We start from the raw sequence: 19,772 nt of genomic DNA on the forward strand, positions 1-19,772 counted from the left end.
AAAGGCAAAACGTGAGTACCACCCGCACTGCTGGGTGTGCCCTGCAGCGGGCTGGGGCAGCAGTCCCACAGGGACTAGAATGCAGCAGAGAGCGTAAAGATACCGATAGTAAGGTGTTAAAAGGAAATGAACAAAACCCACAAAAAGGAAAAGAAAAAAACCACCCAAACCCAAATCCCCACTAGCGCTTTTTAGGTGGCGAGTCCCTGCAGCTTTACGGACGTTTGTCCCTGAGCCGCTCTCCGCAGGCAGGGTCCGTGCCCAGCGGGGTGCGCGGCCCGGCGGGGCTGGATCCGCCCCCCGAGCCCGCCGGAGCGCTGCGGGGCCCGGCGGCCGCGCTCCCTCACGGCCCCGGCGCGGCGCCCTCCCCATCATGGCGGACACGCCTCCCCCGCCAGCCGCGACATGGCGGGCGGGCCCCTCGGCCCAGCGGCCGCCCGACCTCCCCAACATGGCGGCCGCCCCCCGGCGCCGGCGGCGGCCAGGTTGAGGCGCCGGCTCGGCCGCCCTCCCGCCCCGCCTCCCGGGCGGCGGCGCTCCCGCCCCGCCCCGCCCCGCCGTGCCCGTGTGCGCGGGGAGCCCGCGGGGAGCAGCGCTCCGCTCCGCGGGGCGCCATGGGGCGGGCGGGCCGCCGGCTGCCCGCGCTGGCGGCGCTCTTCTACGGGGCGCTGGCGGCCCTGGTGCTGCTGGGCGTGCGGGACGTGATGTTTCTCTACGAAGACAACCGGTGCAGCATGACCTACATGTACGAGTACCCCGAGTACCTGGTGAGTGCGGCGGGGTGTAACAGGTGGGACCCGCCGCTCCCGGGGCGTTGCCGCCCGCCCCGCCGCGGCCGGAGCCGGGAGCCTGAGGTGCAGCTCCCCCGGGGGAGGAGAGCAGCCCCTGACTCGGGGTTCGGCGCTGTGCCGGAGCGGAGAGCGGTAAATGGGGCACGGGCGGCTTGGGGCGTGAGCGGGGCCGGGGCTGGCAGGACTCGCTGCTGTGCCCGCGTCGTGTGGCGATGCCCTGGGGAGAGGGCGGTGGAAGAGCTGCCCACCTGTAAGCCAGCGGGGCGTTTCGTGCTGCCACCGGTGCAGAACCGCTTCCAGCGATGGAAGCTGCCCCTGCCTGCAGTTACCTGTAGCTCTGTGAAACCCAGGAGCTCAGGCAGGTGTTGGCCGGGGAGGAGGCCGGGCCAGCTCCCCTGACGGCACTGCCGGTGCCCAGGAGGCCGAGCCTGGCGCTTCATGGCCCTTTTCACGACTTCGTAGTGTGAGGTAACCAATGGGTCAAAGAAGCGCATAGCTGAGCTTTGACTCATTGTATTTCTCAAGGTGGGGAGCGGCGGTGCAAAGTCTTCTCCGTGAGCGCTTTGGAGGTGGCATGTCCCACAGTGTACGCGGGAGAGCTTGTAAACCCGTCTGAGGTCCCTCTTGTTTTGCTAACAGAGCCTTGTAGATGTCTCTTTGGAAACCTGGGGTCAGTTTGAGGAAGGGGACTGCTCCTGGAACCGATGTTTTCCACACTCTATTCTGGCTTAGTAGTGGAAGGATGTAAATGCATATTTCTAAGTTCGCTGCTAGCGCTGCACCATGCAGTTGTTAGAAAACGATTTCCCTTTTTGATAGTAGTTCTCACTGCAGCATTTTCTCTCTTGTTATAGGCATAATTGGTTGACTTCTGAACATTCATTTTTCATTATCTGAGATCTACTCTATGTTGGAGAAAATAATAATTATTCTAAATAACACAGTTCAGAAGCTGGTTGCAAGCTGGCTTGCACAATAAAGAGGATCTAAAAGCAAAACTTCAATGTCTAAATTCATAAAGAGGCAGAAAGTTAATTTTTGGACCTATTAACCTTCATTTGCTAACCTTGATACAGCCATCGTAGCCTACAAAAGAGGAACTTGGTGTGGCTACAGCCATTGTTTTGTCAGTGCTGTAGAACAAATTCCTTTAAGCAGTTATAAATACTTAAATACTACGCAGCGAGTTTTCAGATCTCCTGGCAGCCAGAACCTACTTCAGCTTCAATCTGAAGCCAACCAACAGAAAGTTACTGGCAAAATCCATATGATGTTATTGGCGAGTGCCTGAAACTCTTGTCTGCCACCACATCTTTTGTATTTACTTTTATGTTGTATTTTCTTTTATTTATGTAAGGGCTTAAACTCCAGGCATCTTAGGTGGGATGCAAGGTTTAAAGGTGAGCAGTGGTTGCATGGGTTTGGTAAGGTCCTGTAGTTTACAAGTAGCTTTTTATTGTTGGAGGTGTCGGTAGTCTGTGTGGCGCTGCCTCCACGAGGAAATCCCAGGGCAGCAGTTTCAGATGAGAGGTACCTGCCCTTGCTTCCGGATTGGTATCACATGGCAAAACAAATAACTGCTTGAGCAACTGAACAAGAAGTTTAATTTCTTTTGTGTCTGTCAGTGTGGGTTGCAGTCAGCCTAGTAATTGATCGTCTTTTTTTTGCATGAGTTTTGGAGCTGCAGTGTTTGAATTTAACCTGCCCTTGTCCTGTTCAGCTGTACTTGGCAAGAGAGTCGGAAGTTAGTAATGAGGACTTGCTCACATAAACCTAATTCCTTACAGAACCAGGGTGAAAAAGGAAGCCTGCGCTGACATTGTAAAAAGTTGCTGTAGCTTGCTACAACTGATTACATAAGCAGTGTCTTGGGAATCCACAGTTTAAACCCACTGTCGTGGAACATGCATGTCGAATGTCTCTATTCCTTTGGAGTTACACATTGCCATTTTGTTATAAGATTTAGATACTGTGATTTACAAAAAAAAAACCCAAACAAACAAACAAAAACCCACAACAACAACAAAAAAACCCAACAAAAACAAACAAACAAAAAACCCCCTCAGTATTTTGACAGTAGAATTCTCGTGGGTTGTGTGGGGTTTTGTGTTTGCCATTGCCCCAAGGAGGAACAGAGTATTAATTTTATGTTCCGTAAAAGATTTCAAAAAGACGATGAACCGGGAAGTTTCTGTGGATGAACAGTTGATTTGATCTGTCAGGAAGTCATATGAGCACATCTTGATGGTACTCTTTATTTTAGTAATGGGAACTGCTGAAGATGTTTTCACACAATTTTGAAAGCCTTGGCAGGAGGAGCAGCAGAAGGGAGTGAGAATGGGACAGTGAGGTCAGTGAAGCTGGAAAGGAAGGATGATGAAGGAAGGGTTGACCAAAGGATGAGCTGAAGACATAAGCCCTGAATGAAGCTTATGTTTTCTTGTTCTCAGTGAAAGAATATAACTCACTCTCTCTATTGTGTTAATGAACCAAGATAATTAAAATACTGTAAATAATATGCACACATAGATATGTCTCGTAGAATAGGTATTTACATATATATATATAATGTCATAAAAATAGTTTGCAAATAACCAATATACAAAATATTTGAAGGCCAAAGGGGAAGGAAAATAGTCGTTAGCTGAGGAAGGATAGAGAAGAACAGGGGAAGGGAAGGAGTGTAGGGGCACAGAATTTAAGCCAAATCACCTTTATGGTAGATGCAGATGAGAGAAAACAAAAAATTATTTGAATTAAAGTTGGTTCTGTTTCAGGGAAGCAATTAAGAGAGACTTTGCAGGAGATTTCTGATACAAAACTGACTTTAGTCTTGACCTTATTCTGTAAAAGTGTTTCCTTAAAATATAAATTACACTTTAATACATTTATTTTTGTATTATCTTATATTTCTCTCAGTTGTTGTAACATAATTAAACAAACATTGGAATGAGTGTCTTTGCATTCATTAAAATTTTAAAAATATGTATCTTAGAAACTCAGAGCTACAAACCAACCAACCTCTATGCAGGTGTTAAACCAAAATAGTAGTAAACAAGAACACATTTAATTAAGACGGTGCCATATGACTCTAAGGGATTGACTTACTGGTGTAAGATTAATCCTCGCCTAGCCCTTGGGATCAAAGAGATCTTGTTCTTTTTGCCTTAGGACTCCTAATCCCGTGAAGCAGATGTGTGCTAGGCTGGGGGGTTACTGGTTTGTGTCTTCAGCACAAGGCATGTGGCCTCTTTAAAGTGACATCTGGCATGTACGTTAGACCTTGGCTTGTTACAGAACCAGGTGCTGTGTCAGACCACAAAGGCAGCTCTGAAAATGAAACAGAAAAAGCCTCCAAGTGCCACGGGTTTGTTTTTTCTGCTGAGCCGTGCTGAGGTGGTTACTGCTGTCCTTTAAACTCCCGCTGCAGGTGACACCTCTGTAAAAATCAGCTAAGAGAATTCCCACGGCATCTGTAGTTTAGCCTGAGGTGACAGGTGGCATCTGAGAGTCACCCACGTCACACTGCTCTCGGGTTTGGCTCTCTGAGATCCTTCTTCTGAGATTTGTGGCATTGCAAAGGATTCCAGAGGCTTTCCGGTGCATCAGGAGTCGTTAGCATCACTCACGTGCCCCAGTTCTTGGTCTCAGCTTCTCCTCTCCTGGGAGAATTCCTGGGGTTTGGACATGCCTTTTTTATTTCCTCTCCTTCCCCCCGTATTATAAGGCTGGATTTACTTTATGAATATACAGTTTTGATAGATACGTAATTGCATTTGTTTGCACTTCATTTGTTTCAAAGCTAGTTGAAGGTAATCGCTGTTTAGAGTAAGTAACTGCAGCCAATTATTATTCCCAGTAATACTTAAACAGTTTGTTTGATATTCCAGTTTTGATTAGCTTTTTTTAAAGCCAAACCCAGTTTTTCATTCTGTACGCTTTAGACTGTAATTTACAACCACAAAAATAAAACCACATAAGCCAGATAATTTAAATGGCTGGATAGCCACTGTATTTCCCTTTTTGTAACACTGTAAACAAGGTGTTTGTTTTCTTTTTAACTTTTGCAATAGAAAATAAAATTACCCAAGAAAACAGCCAGACGATACCCAGCATATGAGCTGTATCTCTATGGGGAAGGGAGCTATGCTGAAGAAAACAAAAATCTCCTATTGACAGGAATTCCAGTTCTCTTTCTTCCCGGGAATGCTGGCAGTTACAAACAAGGTAAGTGTTTAGCTGAGTTCCAGCTTTGTTACAAAAAAGCTCTCACATTTGTGCATGAGGTACTTTTCTGTTTGAAATAATACCAGACAGAGTCATAATGGTTGATCATATTAGTCTGTTTAATTTCAGACTGTCAAGATAGATGATTTTTTGTTTGAAATCAGTCAAATGGTTGAGCTATAATATTTCTCTGGAGCAAGCCTTTTGAAAGTGAGAAGCAGTAGAGTTTATGCTGTCCTCTGGCAGCACTGCACCTTTGCTGTACTTTTGATTGCAAACATCTAGTTGGTTTTGATTTGAACAATGTTTAGTGCAGTTAATGCCAAATAAAACAGGACCTGAATTTGATTAGGGGAAACGGAACCATCTGTCATCTGTGATGTAAAGGAATTACATGCTATAGAAATCAGCATTGTCTAAGCTTGTCCTCTAGTTTCATTATTCCCTACATCTTTATATAGTGGTGTTTTTTCCTTAACATCATCTTCCCACATAGCCTCTTTTGTTTTCCCTCTTTCATTTCTAGACTCCAAATGAAAAGCAGTAATAAAGCATTTTAAAAATGAAAAGCATTTTTAAACTGATAACCAGGTTTAAAGCATTTTTGTTTTTCATTCTGAATACCAAAGCTAATGGTATGTGAAATTTTGTGTTTCAATGTTTACTTTGGTACCTGCTATTCCTTCCAGTCTGGGTTTGTCAGACTGTTATTTTTGTTCCCAAAAATGTGCTTGAAATGGTAAATAACACTCTCATGATGTTAGAAAATGGATGTGTGTCTGGGGGGGGAAACCAGCAGTCTGAACCCTGATGTCTTACTGTGATAATTTTTCCTTGTATTAGCTCTAAACTTGATGATTAAATTACCTGATTTGCGAGAACCTTTAGAGAGCTGGGTTTTTTGAGAGCGTACTTGCTTAGCTTATAACAGTGTAAAATATTTTACTGATTAGTACTTTCAGAAAACCCATGCAGACTTCCAGGCACAATAGCATCCAAAGAAGATTACAAACATAATGATTATGAGAGGTGCCATATGGACTTTTGCAATTGTGCATCAAATATTGCAAATCTGTGAATTAACGCTGTCTCTAAACACACGGCAGTACATCACTATGCAGGAAATAAAATGGTACTCTCAGGGCATTTTAGGAATCAAAAGGAAATAGCTGAAGAACAAACAAACTGGGAGAGTTAGAAGCACTAGATGCTGTAGGAGCAATTAAAATATTTTAGTGATGTTCGTTTTGGAACGGATTTAGGGAGACAAGCAATACAAGCAAGTCATCTGTGCATTTTGCAAAACTTTTGTTAAAATCAATTCATATTAATTCATACTTTGTTCAGAACTTATTGTGAGATAACACAATTTTATCCTGATGCCTAGATGAGGAGAGAAGGTGTTGCTATTGTCATTTTCATAGTTGTTTAAAATCTATTCATATTTGCTGAGCAATGCAGATGGGTGGTGCTGCTGCCTTTGCTGGCCTTGTTATTTTCATAGAACCATTTAGGTTGGAAAGGACCTTTAACGTCATGGAATGCAAGCATTAACCCAGCACTGCCAAGCCCACCATGAGCCCAATGTACACAGGTTTTCAGTGCCTTCAGAGATGGCAACTCCACCACGACCTTGGGCAGCAAATTCCAGTGTCTGACTGCCCTTTTGGGAAAGAAGCATTTCCTAATATCCAATATAAACGTCCCCTGGTGCAACTTGAGGCCATTTCCTCTTGTCCTTTCACTTGAAAGAAGAGGCTCGCTCACAACCCACCTTCAGGAAGTTTTGATGTGTTACAGGCACTTCTGAAATGTTAATTCATCGTCTTTCACGGGCACTAAAATAAAATTTGTAAAACGTACAAAATTCAGACTTTGAGTAAAAGATGATCTGAGAAGGAGGGTTCTGCAGGTCTCTCAACCTGTTGTACTCTAGGGGAATCTTGCTCCTGTGCTGGATTTGGGCAGACCTTTATGACCATCATTTGTTATATTATATTATGTAGGCGCTTTTGGGACTTTCTCTTTTATTTTCTTCTTTTGCTACCATGACTTCTTACTTGAAGCTGTTATTGTTCCCATCCTGCCTTGTCTCCGTGGAAACTCAGGGACAATTCTGCACACAAAAGGCAGAGTTGGGGTTAGGCAGGGAAGACAGGTCAGAAGCAAGGCCTTGGAAAGTGAACGTTTTCTCACTCGAGATTTTAGATGGACGAGTGTCCTTCAGGGATTGGTTTTGCAATCCCCCGTACTTATCTCAGTGGTATCTGGGAATGTTGTCTTAGAGCTGATGGCCTTCCAAGGAGTTGTAGGAAAGGCTAGCAGTAGGACTGCCTCTACAGTTGAAATCAAGAATCTTTCTTCTCCTGGTGGCAATAAGAAGGTGCAAAGGAGATGAGAAAAGCAGCCCTAAGGTGGAGGAACATAATCCTTGATCCTTGTATAAATTTATTCTTGACATAAAATACCTCTGTTGTCAGCAGTAAGCTGAAAAGAGGTGTTTTGGTTTAGAATGTCTTTTATAAATGACTTGAGGTGAACGATGGATTTAATGTATTTGTTTCCTAATCAATTATGTGTTTATATGTGTTTTTCTGCTAGAATGGTGCTAAGCAGTGGCTGTTGGACTGTTCTAATTGATGTGGTTTCTTTTTCTAGTACGTTCTCTTGGCTCCATTGCACTTAGAAAAGCAGAAGATGTCGACTTCAAGTATCATTTTAATTTCTTCAGTGTCAACTTCAATGAGGAGTTGGTTGCATTGTATGGTGGTAGCCTGCAGCGACAGACCAAGTTTGTGCATGAGTGCATAAAAGTAATTCTTAAATTGTACGGGGTAAGTAGTGACACGTGCTGAGTAATTCCATTTGGGAATGGAATTCTGGGCTGCCTTTCCTGCTGATGAGTAGAGGAGGGAGACTTTATAATGTGCATAGATATTTGAAGGTGATAATAATGCAATAGAAAATTGCTTTCCTTTAACAGATTTTTAGTACTTGTGACAGTCCCAGAGCTTTGGTGAGGTTCTGTGTTGTGTTTCTTAATAAGTACTTCCATGCACAACGGATGCCTTTTTCTAATGGAGATGTAAACATCTGTAGCATACTAAAATACTCATATGGCATTGCCTTACATCCAGTTTTCTCTGGGAAAGTTCTTTGATGTCCTCTGTTCCTAAAAGTCTCAGAAATTAAAATAAGCTTAAATTCGTTAAGCTTAAACAGACTACAGAGTGTTTCCTTTTGAGCTGGATACTTCATATTAAGCACATTTTCATGAGATAGCAAGTAAATTTTTATTTAATTTGTAAGCTTAAGTTGATGCTAGTTCATGTTGTCCTTGAAAGACCATAAGTTAATTTGGGAAGGGAAGAAATCTACAGCTGAAAAATGTACTTCAATGTCAGATCTGTTTCTGATGTGTCTGATTGCTCTTTGCTGAAGGATCGAGAATTTGCACCGAGCAGCGTAGCAATAGTTGGGCATTCCATGGGTGGTCTTGTTGCAAGAGCGTTGCTCACTCTGAAGAATTTTAAGCCTGAACTTATAAACCTGCTCATTACACAAGCCACACCTCACGTTGCACCTGTAATGCCTTTAGACAGATATCTTACCGGTGAGTACTGCAGCTCTCTGATCACGCTGTGTTTCTCTGTTGACCCTCTCAAGCTTTGCTGGGGAGATTCTTGCAAATCAACAGCAAAATGTGCTTTATTTACGGTGATGAATCTGTTCCTTTGTTACTCAGGTAGCTGAGGGTGCCAGGATACTCGGAGAAAGTCAAGTGTCATATAAAATGGATTATGTGGACTTGAGTTTCTGTGTGAGGCCTGGTGCTCTCAATAATTTGTAATTTAATAAGTTGCAGGGCATGTTACTAAATTTGTAAGCTTTCCAGTGAATGATGTGTTTTCTTTCTTTTTTTTCTCCTTTTTTAAAACTTGACCTCTGTAATGACTTTTATCTTTATTGAATGAGATAGTGTTAGTTCTGGAGGTGCTGAACTTAATGTTTTTTGTAGAGGTGAGAATATAAATATAGATGTAATTACATATTTTAAATATTTACAAAATAAGATCATATTTTCCCTCACCTAAATTTAACTGTGGCATAAAAATAAAGTATAATCCTTACACATGTACTATACACTTCCTGAAAAGCTAGATTTGATTAAACGATACTGATTAAATAGTTTAGTGATAATTGTGCTGCTACATGTAGATACTGGGGGAGTTGGTGAAGGAAAGGGAACAGATGTTAATTTTCATTATTCTCTGTGACACCCAAGAGGAATGGATCATTTTTAGCTGCTGGATTTGATTTTTTGTGCTTGTATTAATTCTCCATCCTACAATTGATTTCAGTGCAATGCTTCTTCCTTACTGACTGTTTCTGGACTGTGTCTGTCCTTCAAATAAACCTATGGATTGCTACTCTAACAGTATATGTGCTCAGCTGATACAGAAAATGTATCTGTCTTTCCTAACTGCTACCTCTTTGGGTTAAAACAATAATTTTCCTCTCTAAACATGAATCAAGTGATAATCAGAGCTCAAATATCTCCAGAGGGGCTTACAGAAACTTTTAGCTAATGTTTATGTAGCTTTTTTTTTTTTTTTTTTTTTTTTAATATCAAATAGGCTTATGAGAAAATTGTGATTGATTTTAATATATTTTATAGATTTTTATACAGCTGTAAACAATCATTGGATTCTAAAGGCCCAAGATTTAAGAAATTTAACTACCCTTTCTGTGGCGGGAGGATTCAGAGATTATCAAGTTCGTTCAGGACTGGCTTTTCTACCAAGATTGAGTCAACATGACAGTGCCTTATCTGTTGTGGTAAAAAAGCAAACTGTTTTTTTTTTTTTGGTTTTGCATGGAACTGTGTTAGATATGTAGTTATTTGTGTAATGCATGCATCAGTGTCTATATGGGCAGTGTAGTGTAAATAAATATGGAAATACTGCATGTTTAAACACTAAATGGATACTTGTGTAGTTATAAAATCATAAGTAGTTGATGTAGTCTAAATGAGCCTCCACTGGAGGAGTATGTGTGGCACTGACTGGAACCATCTCTCCCTTGGTACTGTTTCTTCTTACCACCTGCTTGCACTTCTTCAGTTCCAGAACTCAGGTTTTATTTCCCCGTGTTTTTTGCAAAAGATGTGTCCATGGAGAAAGGTGAATGTGCAGTATAGAAGCAGAGAGTTGTATTATAAAAGAGAGCTCTGGCACGGCACCTTCTTTTTGTATTTGTTGTTTTTCAAAGAATTTAGGAATGGGAAGGATGAAGATCAAGTCCAATTTTCTGCTTTTTGAGGCATCTATCCTTTCAAAATTAATCAAGGGTCATCAGAAAGTGTTTAGGTTTGTTGTTCCATCCCCTCTCTATCAGCTTGTCCCCTACATGGAGAAGCTGGAAAACACTCACAAGGAGGGGGAAAATTTGTAATGTCTGACTTCCATTTACTGCAGAAGCCAGTTTTTTAATGCCTTTCTTCTGACATCTGCTTAAAATGTTATATGAAATAGCTGTTATTCCCTTGGTGTTTACCGCCCTGTGTGCTGTACAGAAAGCTGTCTATAAATAAGCTCAGCTCAGATCCTGCTAGGCTAAGAGGATTAACTCTGCATTCCCTTTGTCCTAGTAACCCTCCTGTGCATCTGCTCTACTTTCATTTCTCTTGAGTGTTGGTGACCAGAATTTTGCTCCTGAGTAGTGGTACCAGTTCATTTTGGGTTTTATTTGTATTGTTTTGGAGGTTGTGTTGTGGTTGTTACTGTTCAGCTTCGTTTTTTTTTTCTTCCCAATGATGCATTAATAGTCCATAGTTTTTGATTCACATTGAGCAGAAGGTTGATGGGCTCCATTTTTGGGAGGTTTTTTGGATATTGTTAGTCCCTAAAATATAATACATGAAATCCATGTAAAGCAAATAATAGCTTCAGACTGTCCAGTTCTTTCTCTGTGGTGTTCTGGTGGCTCGCTCTGTGCAGGATGCCCTTAGTTTCTCAACAACAGCTTTCATGCTGCTTTCTCGTGTGCCAGGATCAGTTATTAAAATAGTAAGATTAGTCATAGAAGCAGTCTTGGAAGAAATTTGTGGTAAGTTTCCTCCACTCCATTTTCTGCCCTCTCACCATTAGTCTCTGCTATCTAACATGGATAATTTGGTAATTTTGTTTTATAATTTCCATCTTGCACGTGCTTCAGCGCTCGTGAGATTGGTGACTGAAGAAGTCATTGTCTTGTACCCTGAAACTCATAAGATAAAGGCTGTTCTTTTTAATAATTGTGCAGATATGTTTAAATAAGGAGGGGAAAGGTTCCATATAATTTTAGAATGTTGAGTGCTAACAAAAGCTTACCCTTTTTCTTCACCCAAACAGAGCTCAGCTGTGCCTAGAGCTTGGGCCTCAACTGACCATCTCTCCATAGTGTGGTAAGAGAAGGGGACAAAGGTTAATTGGCTGACTGTGCATAGCTCTCTTCTCTACTGTAATCACTTTCTACCGTAATTGAACTTCAGTTTAATATTGTGGTGAAGTCTCTTCTGACCAGTTTTATCACTCTGGATCTTTCCTTTTGAGACTTAATTTTACTTATTCTGTCTTCTAGGTGTAAAGAACTGATCCTGGCTACCATTAGAGCTTTTTTTGATCTCATAGATGAAAACACAAGGCAGGTGTGTATGTGTGATCTCTGTATGTTTACCCATCACACTTTCTCCTTCCATCCCAGAATGTTTAATCAGGAGAAATATCTCCCTATTTTACAGAAAACTCTTTTTTGATTATTCTAAGTCACACTGAGAAAATAGTTTCCATTTTGTACCAGTCACTGAAAAATGCCTCTGTGTCGCTTGACCAAAGAGTCAGAAATAACAAGGTGTTAGCTCAGTTTTCATTATTGACTGCTTGATGCTTTATAGCTGAGCTGTGGGCTGAGCATTTCTTCCATAAAGCAGCAGGTTCAGGTGACCTTGCAGCAGGATAAACAAGTTTTGTTAGATCTGTAGCTGTGAATTTGACCTCTCAATGTGTACAGAAGAACACAGCCCAAGACACAGAAGAGGAAGGATTTCAGGTGTTCCTTCTGTTTGGGACAGACTCCTCTAGTTTTTCATGTGTACTTATTTAATGTGTGGTTTAGAGAGACAGAAAGAGGAGTACAGTTGTTCTGCAGCACTGACTGTGCTAGAGGGTAAAACCTTTCAGAAATCAGTTCTAATGGCCACATTTTTGGAAAGTGGAGTAGACAAAAATTAGTGCTGGAAGGTTTATTTGGAAAAAGCAAAACGAAACCGATCAAAACAAACAAAAGTTCCAACCCCAAACAAAAGTGAATCTCAGTGTAGCTATACAGCTGGATATGTGGGCTCGGATTAGTAAACCTAAATGTGAGAATTTTTCTTAAGCTCTAGCCTAAGTGTCATTTGAGGAAGAATGCATGGGTGTCTATAAAGAGCGTTTAATGGAATGGTTTCCTGGTGTTACGAGTAGGTGAGAATGTAAAACTCCTGAAAGTTTTGGTTGTGATTTATAATGTGTAGATTTTCTATATTGCAGGGATTGACTATTGATGGCATTTCAGAGTATTGAATTCAAAACAGAAAGGGCTCAATGACTTCTAACAATCTCTCCTGCCTTCTACCCACAAAACTGTATTGCTAGCTGTGATCATGAGGTGATCTTAAATCACACACATTGGTAAAAATTGATAATGTTCTCTTGTTTTAGATAACTGAGGATCCAAAAAAGAGAATGTCTGTACTGAATCACCACTTTGTGAGACACCCTGCAAAGATGTTTGAGGAAAATCCTGAAGCTTTTACAGACCTCACAGGTGTACAGCAGTTTCCTTTTGAATAGGATTCAGTGTTACTCCTTTGTTAATGGTTAATCTTCTCACTAACAAAGTTTCAGATTACACTTTGCTCTCCTTCAGACAAACTAAAACAATATACAGGTTATAGATCTAAGCAATCTGCTTTTATTTGGTTTTGTTATTAAAGTGGTTAACAGGGTAGGTGCAAGAATCTGTCACTTTTATATAGCTCAGATTCTGAGGAGTTGTATTTACAGTAGGTTGTCCAGTAGAAAATCTCAGAAACTGGGAATTGCTGGATGTCAGAAAAGCAGTCTCTACCTGCAGTGGTTGCAAGAGGGCTTGGATGGGTGTTGCAGAGCCATTGTGGTAGTTTGGTGCTACCCATGGAAATCCTGAATATTCAGATCTGCTTCATCAATCGCTTCCTTTGTCCCATGGCATGGCAGGGTGAAATGAACCGTTCACCAAGGGTTTCCTTGTAAAGTTCCTTCCTCAGGATGCAGAGATAAAAGGGAGAGATTTTGACTGCATGGAGTCTCAAGGACTAAACACAACTTTTGTAGGGCACAGTTTTATTTTGCTGAAGTGGGCTGAACCATTTTATACAGACAATTTTATTTCAGGAATTTTTTCAATGTAAGACATTGCAGCAGTACTAATGTAGCTTGCACTTTGGTGTCCGGTTTTGGGCAGCCTCTGACCTGAAGGTATTTATGCCTTGGCATCTCCTGAAATGAGTATGGAGCAAAAAGCCACCAAAATGAGCAGTTCCTGGGGCATAGGAAATGAGGGAGAGAGGCTGGGTGAACTGAGGACTTTCACCCTAAAGAGAATGCTCAGGGGGATCATGTTGATGTCTTCAGCTACCTGATGAGGAAATGGAGAGATAAAGTTATTTTTTTATCAGAGGTTCACAGCGATAGCACAATTGGCAGTAGAAATCATTGTAACAAAAGACATTCTAATTAGGTATTAGGAAAAAATATTTTCACCAGGAAGGTGGTCAAACACTGGAACAGGCGCCCAGAGAGGTTGTGAAACTGATGTTTTGGGAGGGTTGCCTTTTCTTGGGTCAGTTTTTAGCAATAAGGAAAATGGATTTAAATTGGATTTCATGCTTGTGTCTTCCTATTCGTGGTGACCTCTTGACATTCAGCTGAATTTCTGTCATGAACTTGTTACTCTCCTTAAATGGAAGAAAGATACATCCTCTTTGCATGACAATTGGCATTGTTTATACTCTGATCTCTTCATTATTGTCTTACTCTTTCTCCAGCCATATCTTTAAACTGCTTCTGTTTTATTGTGTGATATTCACTTTGCTGATGTTCTTCTGCACAAGTTTCTGTATCAGCTTTCTTAAAAGGCTGACAGAAACAAAGACTGAGGCTGCTTCTAGTGTTGCCTCATCATTAATCAGTCACCCTGTAATTACACCAGTGTAATTTGGCTTATTTGTTTTGCTTTATTTTGTTTCAAGATCCATGGCGTTTTTATTTTGCCATTAGTATTTAGTGACAGGATCCTAGGTCTTTATTGTTTCCCATGTAACTGATGGCAACTGTTGCATGTAATTGTAAGCAGTAGCAATCCTCAATGTTGATTAAAGCACATACAGTTTACATCTGTGTATAGGCAGGAGATAAGACCTTGGTGATCAGTAAAATACGAGATTTTGGATGTAAGGATAATTGTTCCTGCAGTGCAGCATGCTAAAATGTTTCTTTTTAGGAGCTTTCACGTGGATTACAGTCAAAGGCTCAAAATGGACTTACTCAGTTTACAATGTAAGTAATATTTTTCCCCCATTGTGTTTTTATGTTTTTGTTTTGTTCTGGTTGTTTTGTTGAAGGGGTTGTTTTTTGGGGTTTTTTTTTGTTTTTTTTTTTTAACTAATGAGCTTCTTTTTTTTTTTTTTTTTTTTAAGGATTCTGATGGAAAATATTTTGCATTTCCTCTGGAAAGCCACAGAAAATCATACAGTCATGTTTACTGTGAAAATAGTATGTTGGTGAGAAAATACTTCTTTAATGTCTGGAGTTGGTTTACAAAGCTGTGGGGTTTTAATTTCCATTGGCTGCAGTTTTAAGACAGTTAATGAGCAGCTGTTGAAATTGCAGCCATCCATTTACGATCACAGCCTAATGCACATCAGAGGTACTGCCTGCTTTAGCGTGTCACACTTAGTATTCAACATCTGAAACCTTCAATGCCACCTGAACCTCTGATGTTTTCTTCATGACTCTTCTGGTTAGCCCCACATTACTGTGTCCTTTCATTTAGTGCAGTTCTGTATTGATGGTTTTGAAGGAAGAAGTTGTTTTTAGTGCTGCTGTGTTTTTGCCATACTTCTAATTCGGGAAAGCTGTTTATAGGTTTGCTTTCCCATAATAGAATTTAAGTGAGCCTGAAAGGCTACAGAGATCTTTAACTAAGCAGGGAAAGTGAATGAAAGACAGATGAGGAGACAGCAGCATCTCATTTGGCTCCTATGGAGAGGAAACACCATAATGTGCATTTCTTGTATTTTTAGCTTGAGACACATACATTCAGCCAATTTTTTTTTTTTTTTTTTTTTTTTAGTTTTTTATACAAGAATGAGTTTAATCTCTTGGCAAACTGAAGATGGATAAATACACTTTTCAGAATCATGTATTTTACATTAGTGGCAAGAAAATGGAGATGCTTTCCTGTTTCATCCTGCCTCTCCCTGTTGCCCCTCCTCCCCTTGCCCTTTCACCACCAATGAGAACAATTCTGTGCTTGGTGCTTTTCTAATTGTCCTTCTCAGTGGCACCTTCAGTGTTTACATGTGTGTTGTGATCTTAGCTATGCTTTGATAGGATAACTTTTGCCCTTGTTATAATGTCTGAAACACAGGCCTAGTACAGCTGGAGAGGAGGAGGGAGGTACAAAACAGATGTCTGAGAGCTGCATCGTGGTGCTGCTGCTTCAGAACACTTAAATTCTCAAGGGGCGGAGCAGTAGAACATTAAATATCTAAAGTATTCCTCTGCTGCTTAAAAGAGTACCTTGAGATGTTTCTTTTAGTTAGAAGAGATTAAACATGATATGTAAGATGTGTATTTTTTAAAGAGAAATTACAAAAGCTTGTTTGCTTAACCTTGTATTTATTCGTACGAAGGGTGGCAAATTGAAGTTATTTAAAAGGGTTCCTAGAAACCCCCACCATCCGCTTTAAAGCTTCACCTTTCTGTCCTTGCAATTATAATTCCAAGATTATGATATCTGTCCTTTAATTATCATCAGTTTTAACCCCTGCATTGTTTGAAGCAATCAGTATTTTTAATATATTTATAAATGCAACCACACATAAGTAATGTAGTATTTTACGGTATTGACTTTACAGGACACAAGTAGCTGGATTTATGGCTGTGTGAACACCACTTCATCAATGTGGTGAGTATGAACAGTTCCTGTTCTTTGTTCAGATGGGTTTTGTGAGACTGTGTTTGAATTTAAAGCCTGTAAGTTATCCTTGGTAGGAAGAGATTGGGAAGTAAAATTGTTATTGTAAATAATTCATGCTTTCTAAATCACCAGGAAAACAGGAAAGAATACCTTTTCTTAAAATAGGTGATATTCCTCTTCATGGAGCTGTATTTTTGACCTTCATAGCAGGAGCTGGAGAGGGACCTTTCACAAGGACTTGAGGTGACAGAACAAGGGGCAGTGGCTTTAAACTGCCAGGGCAGGTTTAGACTGGGCACTGGGGAGAAGTTGTTCACTGTGAGGGTGGTGAGGCATTGGAGCAGCTCCTCAGGGATGTCCCATCCCTGAAGATGTTCCAGGATGTTCCAGGGTGGGGTCCTGAGTAACCTGGTCTAGTAGAGGGTGTCCCTGCCCATGGCAGAGCTGTTGGAACTGGGTGATTTTTAATGTCCTTTTCGACCCAGACCACTCTGTCATTCTGTTCCTTTAGAATCCTGTGACAAAAGACATCAAATGTCACACAGAGCCTTCAAAAGAGTGGATTAAAGCATCTCTTCTTTTCTTATTTCAAAATTGCTACTGTCATATGAAAAAATAGTTAGAAGGGTGGGTGGTTTAGTGGTTATTTTTTATGACAGTCATTACAAAATAGATTTAAAACATTGTCTTAGCTTACATTTGTGAAATAAACTCAAAGTAAATTCAATCTACCCTTCAAATTAGGGAAAGCTTCCAGGCAAAATTGAACTAGCAGAGTATTTATCTGTTCTGGGATCACTGAGGTGTACAGGCAGAGTCTTGCCTCCAGCAGATAGCCAGATATCACAAATCCTTTTTCCTGAGCCAAGAAGTTTGCAGTTACTCCTTTGTACAACCTGTGATCAGCATGAAGTGCACGTTAGCCCAGTTCAGGACTGCTGCCTAAACTTCATCTAATAAGAGTGGGTTGGCTGTGGCCTGTGCCCTGAGGTCATGAGCACTATTTACAGAAACAGCAGCATTCCAAAAATCAAAACTTGAAGTGACCAAATGGATGTGTTACAGTTCAGTGTGTGAACGCATTTTAGAACTGCTGCAAACCCTTTAACAGCTAACAAAATTTTGTATTTGCCGGGTATATTTTAGATCTTTCCACAGGAAAATTTGTGCTTGTGATGTTTAACAGGTGCTGATAAAACTGTATGATAATTCAATTCCAATACAGTTTTAGCTTGTGAAAAGTTTTCATGTTGTGTCTGAAGTTGCCTGGCTAATACATCCTGCAGGTTTTCTGTATGAGAGAGTTGGAGCTTTGCTTGGTTTTGCACAAACAAGATTTGCACTATCTGCAGTTACTGTAGTTTGATAAATTACTGTGGTAGCAGTACCCCCAAATTTCTTGTCAATTTAAAATGTTAATTCAGAGAGAGAGAGAGAAGCTGCTGTATTAATCGCTGCCATGATGCCAGGCCTAGCATAGTAAATATGCTCATCCTTTAATGTGCATGAATTTTTACAGCCTGGAAGCTGCTGATTTATCCTGGAGAGCTGAGTTACTTCCAACCACCAAGGTAAGTGTGTACCTAACTTGTAGGAGGGAGAGGTGCTTCAGGGGGTGGTTGCAAATCACAGGGGAAGGAGCTGTTCTGTTGGGAGCATTGGAACAGGTTGCATTCCATAGCAAGAGGGTACAAGAGGTGGACAACTGGGAACTGGCAAGAGGCAAGCTAAGGGATATATTCAGTAATGGCTTTTCTTCTTTCTTTTTCTTTATTCCTCCCCTTTTAAGGTTGTAATGCTGAAACTTCTGGACTATCCTTCTTTGTCCCACATTGTCATTCAGGTACCACCTGCAGTTGGCAATAAGGTAAAAAATGTGACGTTCAGAAGTTGTTTGCTTAGTGTATTCGTAACTTTCAGGTGCTATGGCAGGAGGAAACGGAAGTATGTTAAATATGAGCTAAGTTGCTTTGAGAAGCCATAGACCCACAGTGTAGTGTGGTTTGAAAGTAGCTTTTGTTAGCTTCTGTAAGCTCAGAAACACTTTGATAAAATACCGAACAGCGAGGCACGAATAGCACTTGAAACATGTACAAAGCCACAGTTCTCAAACCAGTTCTTGGAGTTCTTGTTGGAGATTCTAGTGGTAATATTCCTTGTTTTTCTTACTACTCTGATTGTTTTCCTGAGTGTTCATACCTTTTAACAGTCATTTCTCTTACCCAGGTTAGCAGAGAACAGCTAATTGAAGGCACCACACCTGGATTCTGGGCAGCGTAGGTCAGATAGCGCTGCAAGCTCTTAAACCACAAATGCTGTCGTAGACTGAGTTGTGCAGAGTTGAACAGTTTGGTTCTCACAAATGAGATGGATATCTTTGCATCAAGGGCTCTCAGGTTCCCAGTAAGAGGGACATTTGAAGGCTTAGTGTGTTACCCATCTGGGTCTGGCAGACCTTTCCAGTTAGTCCTGGAAATGGCAGAATACTGAATTGGAATTTCCAGTCTAATCAGCTTTCTGAGACACAAGCACAGTGTCTGAGTCTGTGGTATAATAATTCACGATCCAAGAAATTATTCACAGCACAAGTGAGTGTGATGTTCTTCTCTGAGTGTATCTCCAGACAGTTGTGACAGGGGCATCTTGCAGTGAAATTAGTAATGCACAATGTTCAGGGGAAGCAAAGATAGAGGAGAGATCACTTGGGAAATGTAATTTGGCAAGTACAGAGGCTTTCTAGTCTTGTGCTTGGCTTAGGTCTGTTTTTAATATTCTCATTGCAGTACACTTTGGGCTGTGAATTCTTCAAAGAGGATTCCAGAACAGTACAGCTCCCTGTAACACATCTTTTTTCATTTGGTAAGTATAGAACAACTGCTTTTGGAAAAAGTGGAAAATTAATATAACTAACCTTTGGATAGTAAATTTGCCTAAAAATGTCAGGTCAGGAGTTTTTTGGGAGTTGCTTTTCACTAAAGCTAACACTGCTTTTGTTTGTGACAAAGAAACCTGGAGGTTTAGACTAACAGATATGAAATACGTAATTCTCCTGGAAAAGAAATACTCTGAAAATGTTGTGAGTTCTCAGATAACTTTATCTAATAAGTGAAAATACTGCATCCTTTACAGGGCTTTCTTCGAGCAAAATTCTACTGAATTCAACTGGATTGCTTTACAATGTACAGCTCCAGCACTTCAACCAAGTAAGAATGCTACTTAAGTTTTTAAGGGAATGTAGCCACTGTTTGTCTGGAGAAAAGTGAGTGACTTCTATTTTTTTGTGTTCTAGATATATCAAGCTTTCAAAATTTATATAGACAGCCACTGCCAGTCACTCAAAGGTAAACAGAAGTCTTTTAAAATACAGATTTACAAAATAAATTGTTGAAAATCTGTAGAAACTAAAGTCTTCTCATGCAATGGAGTTTAGGCAATACTGTTATAATCTGTTCAAATGTGTCTGCTAATGTCTCTCACTTCCCACTTTAA

General features: G+C 40.8%; 1 protein-coding gene across 1 annotated transcript in view; it reads left to right on the forward strand.

Moving 5' to 3' along the window:
- Positions 1-622: 622 nt before the first annotated feature.
- The window catches only part of PGAP1 (post-GPI attachment to proteins inositol deacylase 1), a 30,920-nt gene continuing 11,770 nt past the window's right edge, over positions 623-19,772 (forward strand). The window contains exons 1-16 of the mRNA XM_040070136.1: positions 623-767; positions 4,865-5,018; positions 7,677-7,852; positions 8,460-8,631; positions 9,697-9,857; positions 11,411-11,463; positions 11,640-11,706; positions 12,761-12,866; positions 14,583-14,638; positions 14,779-14,862; positions 16,222-16,271; positions 17,803-17,854; positions 18,073-18,150; positions 19,067-19,142; positions 19,413-19,486; positions 19,573-19,624. Of these exons, the coding sequence (XP_039926070.1) occupies positions 705-767; positions 4,865-5,018; positions 7,677-7,852; positions 8,460-8,631; positions 9,697-9,857; positions 11,411-11,463; positions 11,640-11,706; positions 12,761-12,866; positions 14,583-14,638; positions 14,779-14,862; positions 16,222-16,271; positions 17,803-17,854; positions 18,073-18,150; positions 19,067-19,142; positions 19,413-19,486; positions 19,573-19,624 (1,474 nt within the window). The 5' untranslated portion in view covers positions 623-704. The remainder of the gene's footprint in view (positions 768-4,864; positions 5,019-7,676; positions 7,853-8,459; positions 8,632-9,696; positions 9,858-11,410; positions 11,464-11,639; positions 11,707-12,760; positions 12,867-14,582; positions 14,639-14,778; positions 14,863-16,221; positions 16,272-17,802; positions 17,855-18,072; positions 18,151-19,066; positions 19,143-19,412; positions 19,487-19,572; positions 19,625-19,772) is intronic.

The sequence above is a fragment of the Hirundo rustica genome, chromosome 7 (genome assembly GCF_015227805.2).
Source record: "Hirundo rustica isolate bHirRus1 chromosome 7, bHirRus1.pri.v3, whole genome shotgun sequence".
NCBI lineage: Eukaryota > Metazoa > Chordata > Aves > Passeriformes > Hirundinidae > Hirundo > Hirundo rustica.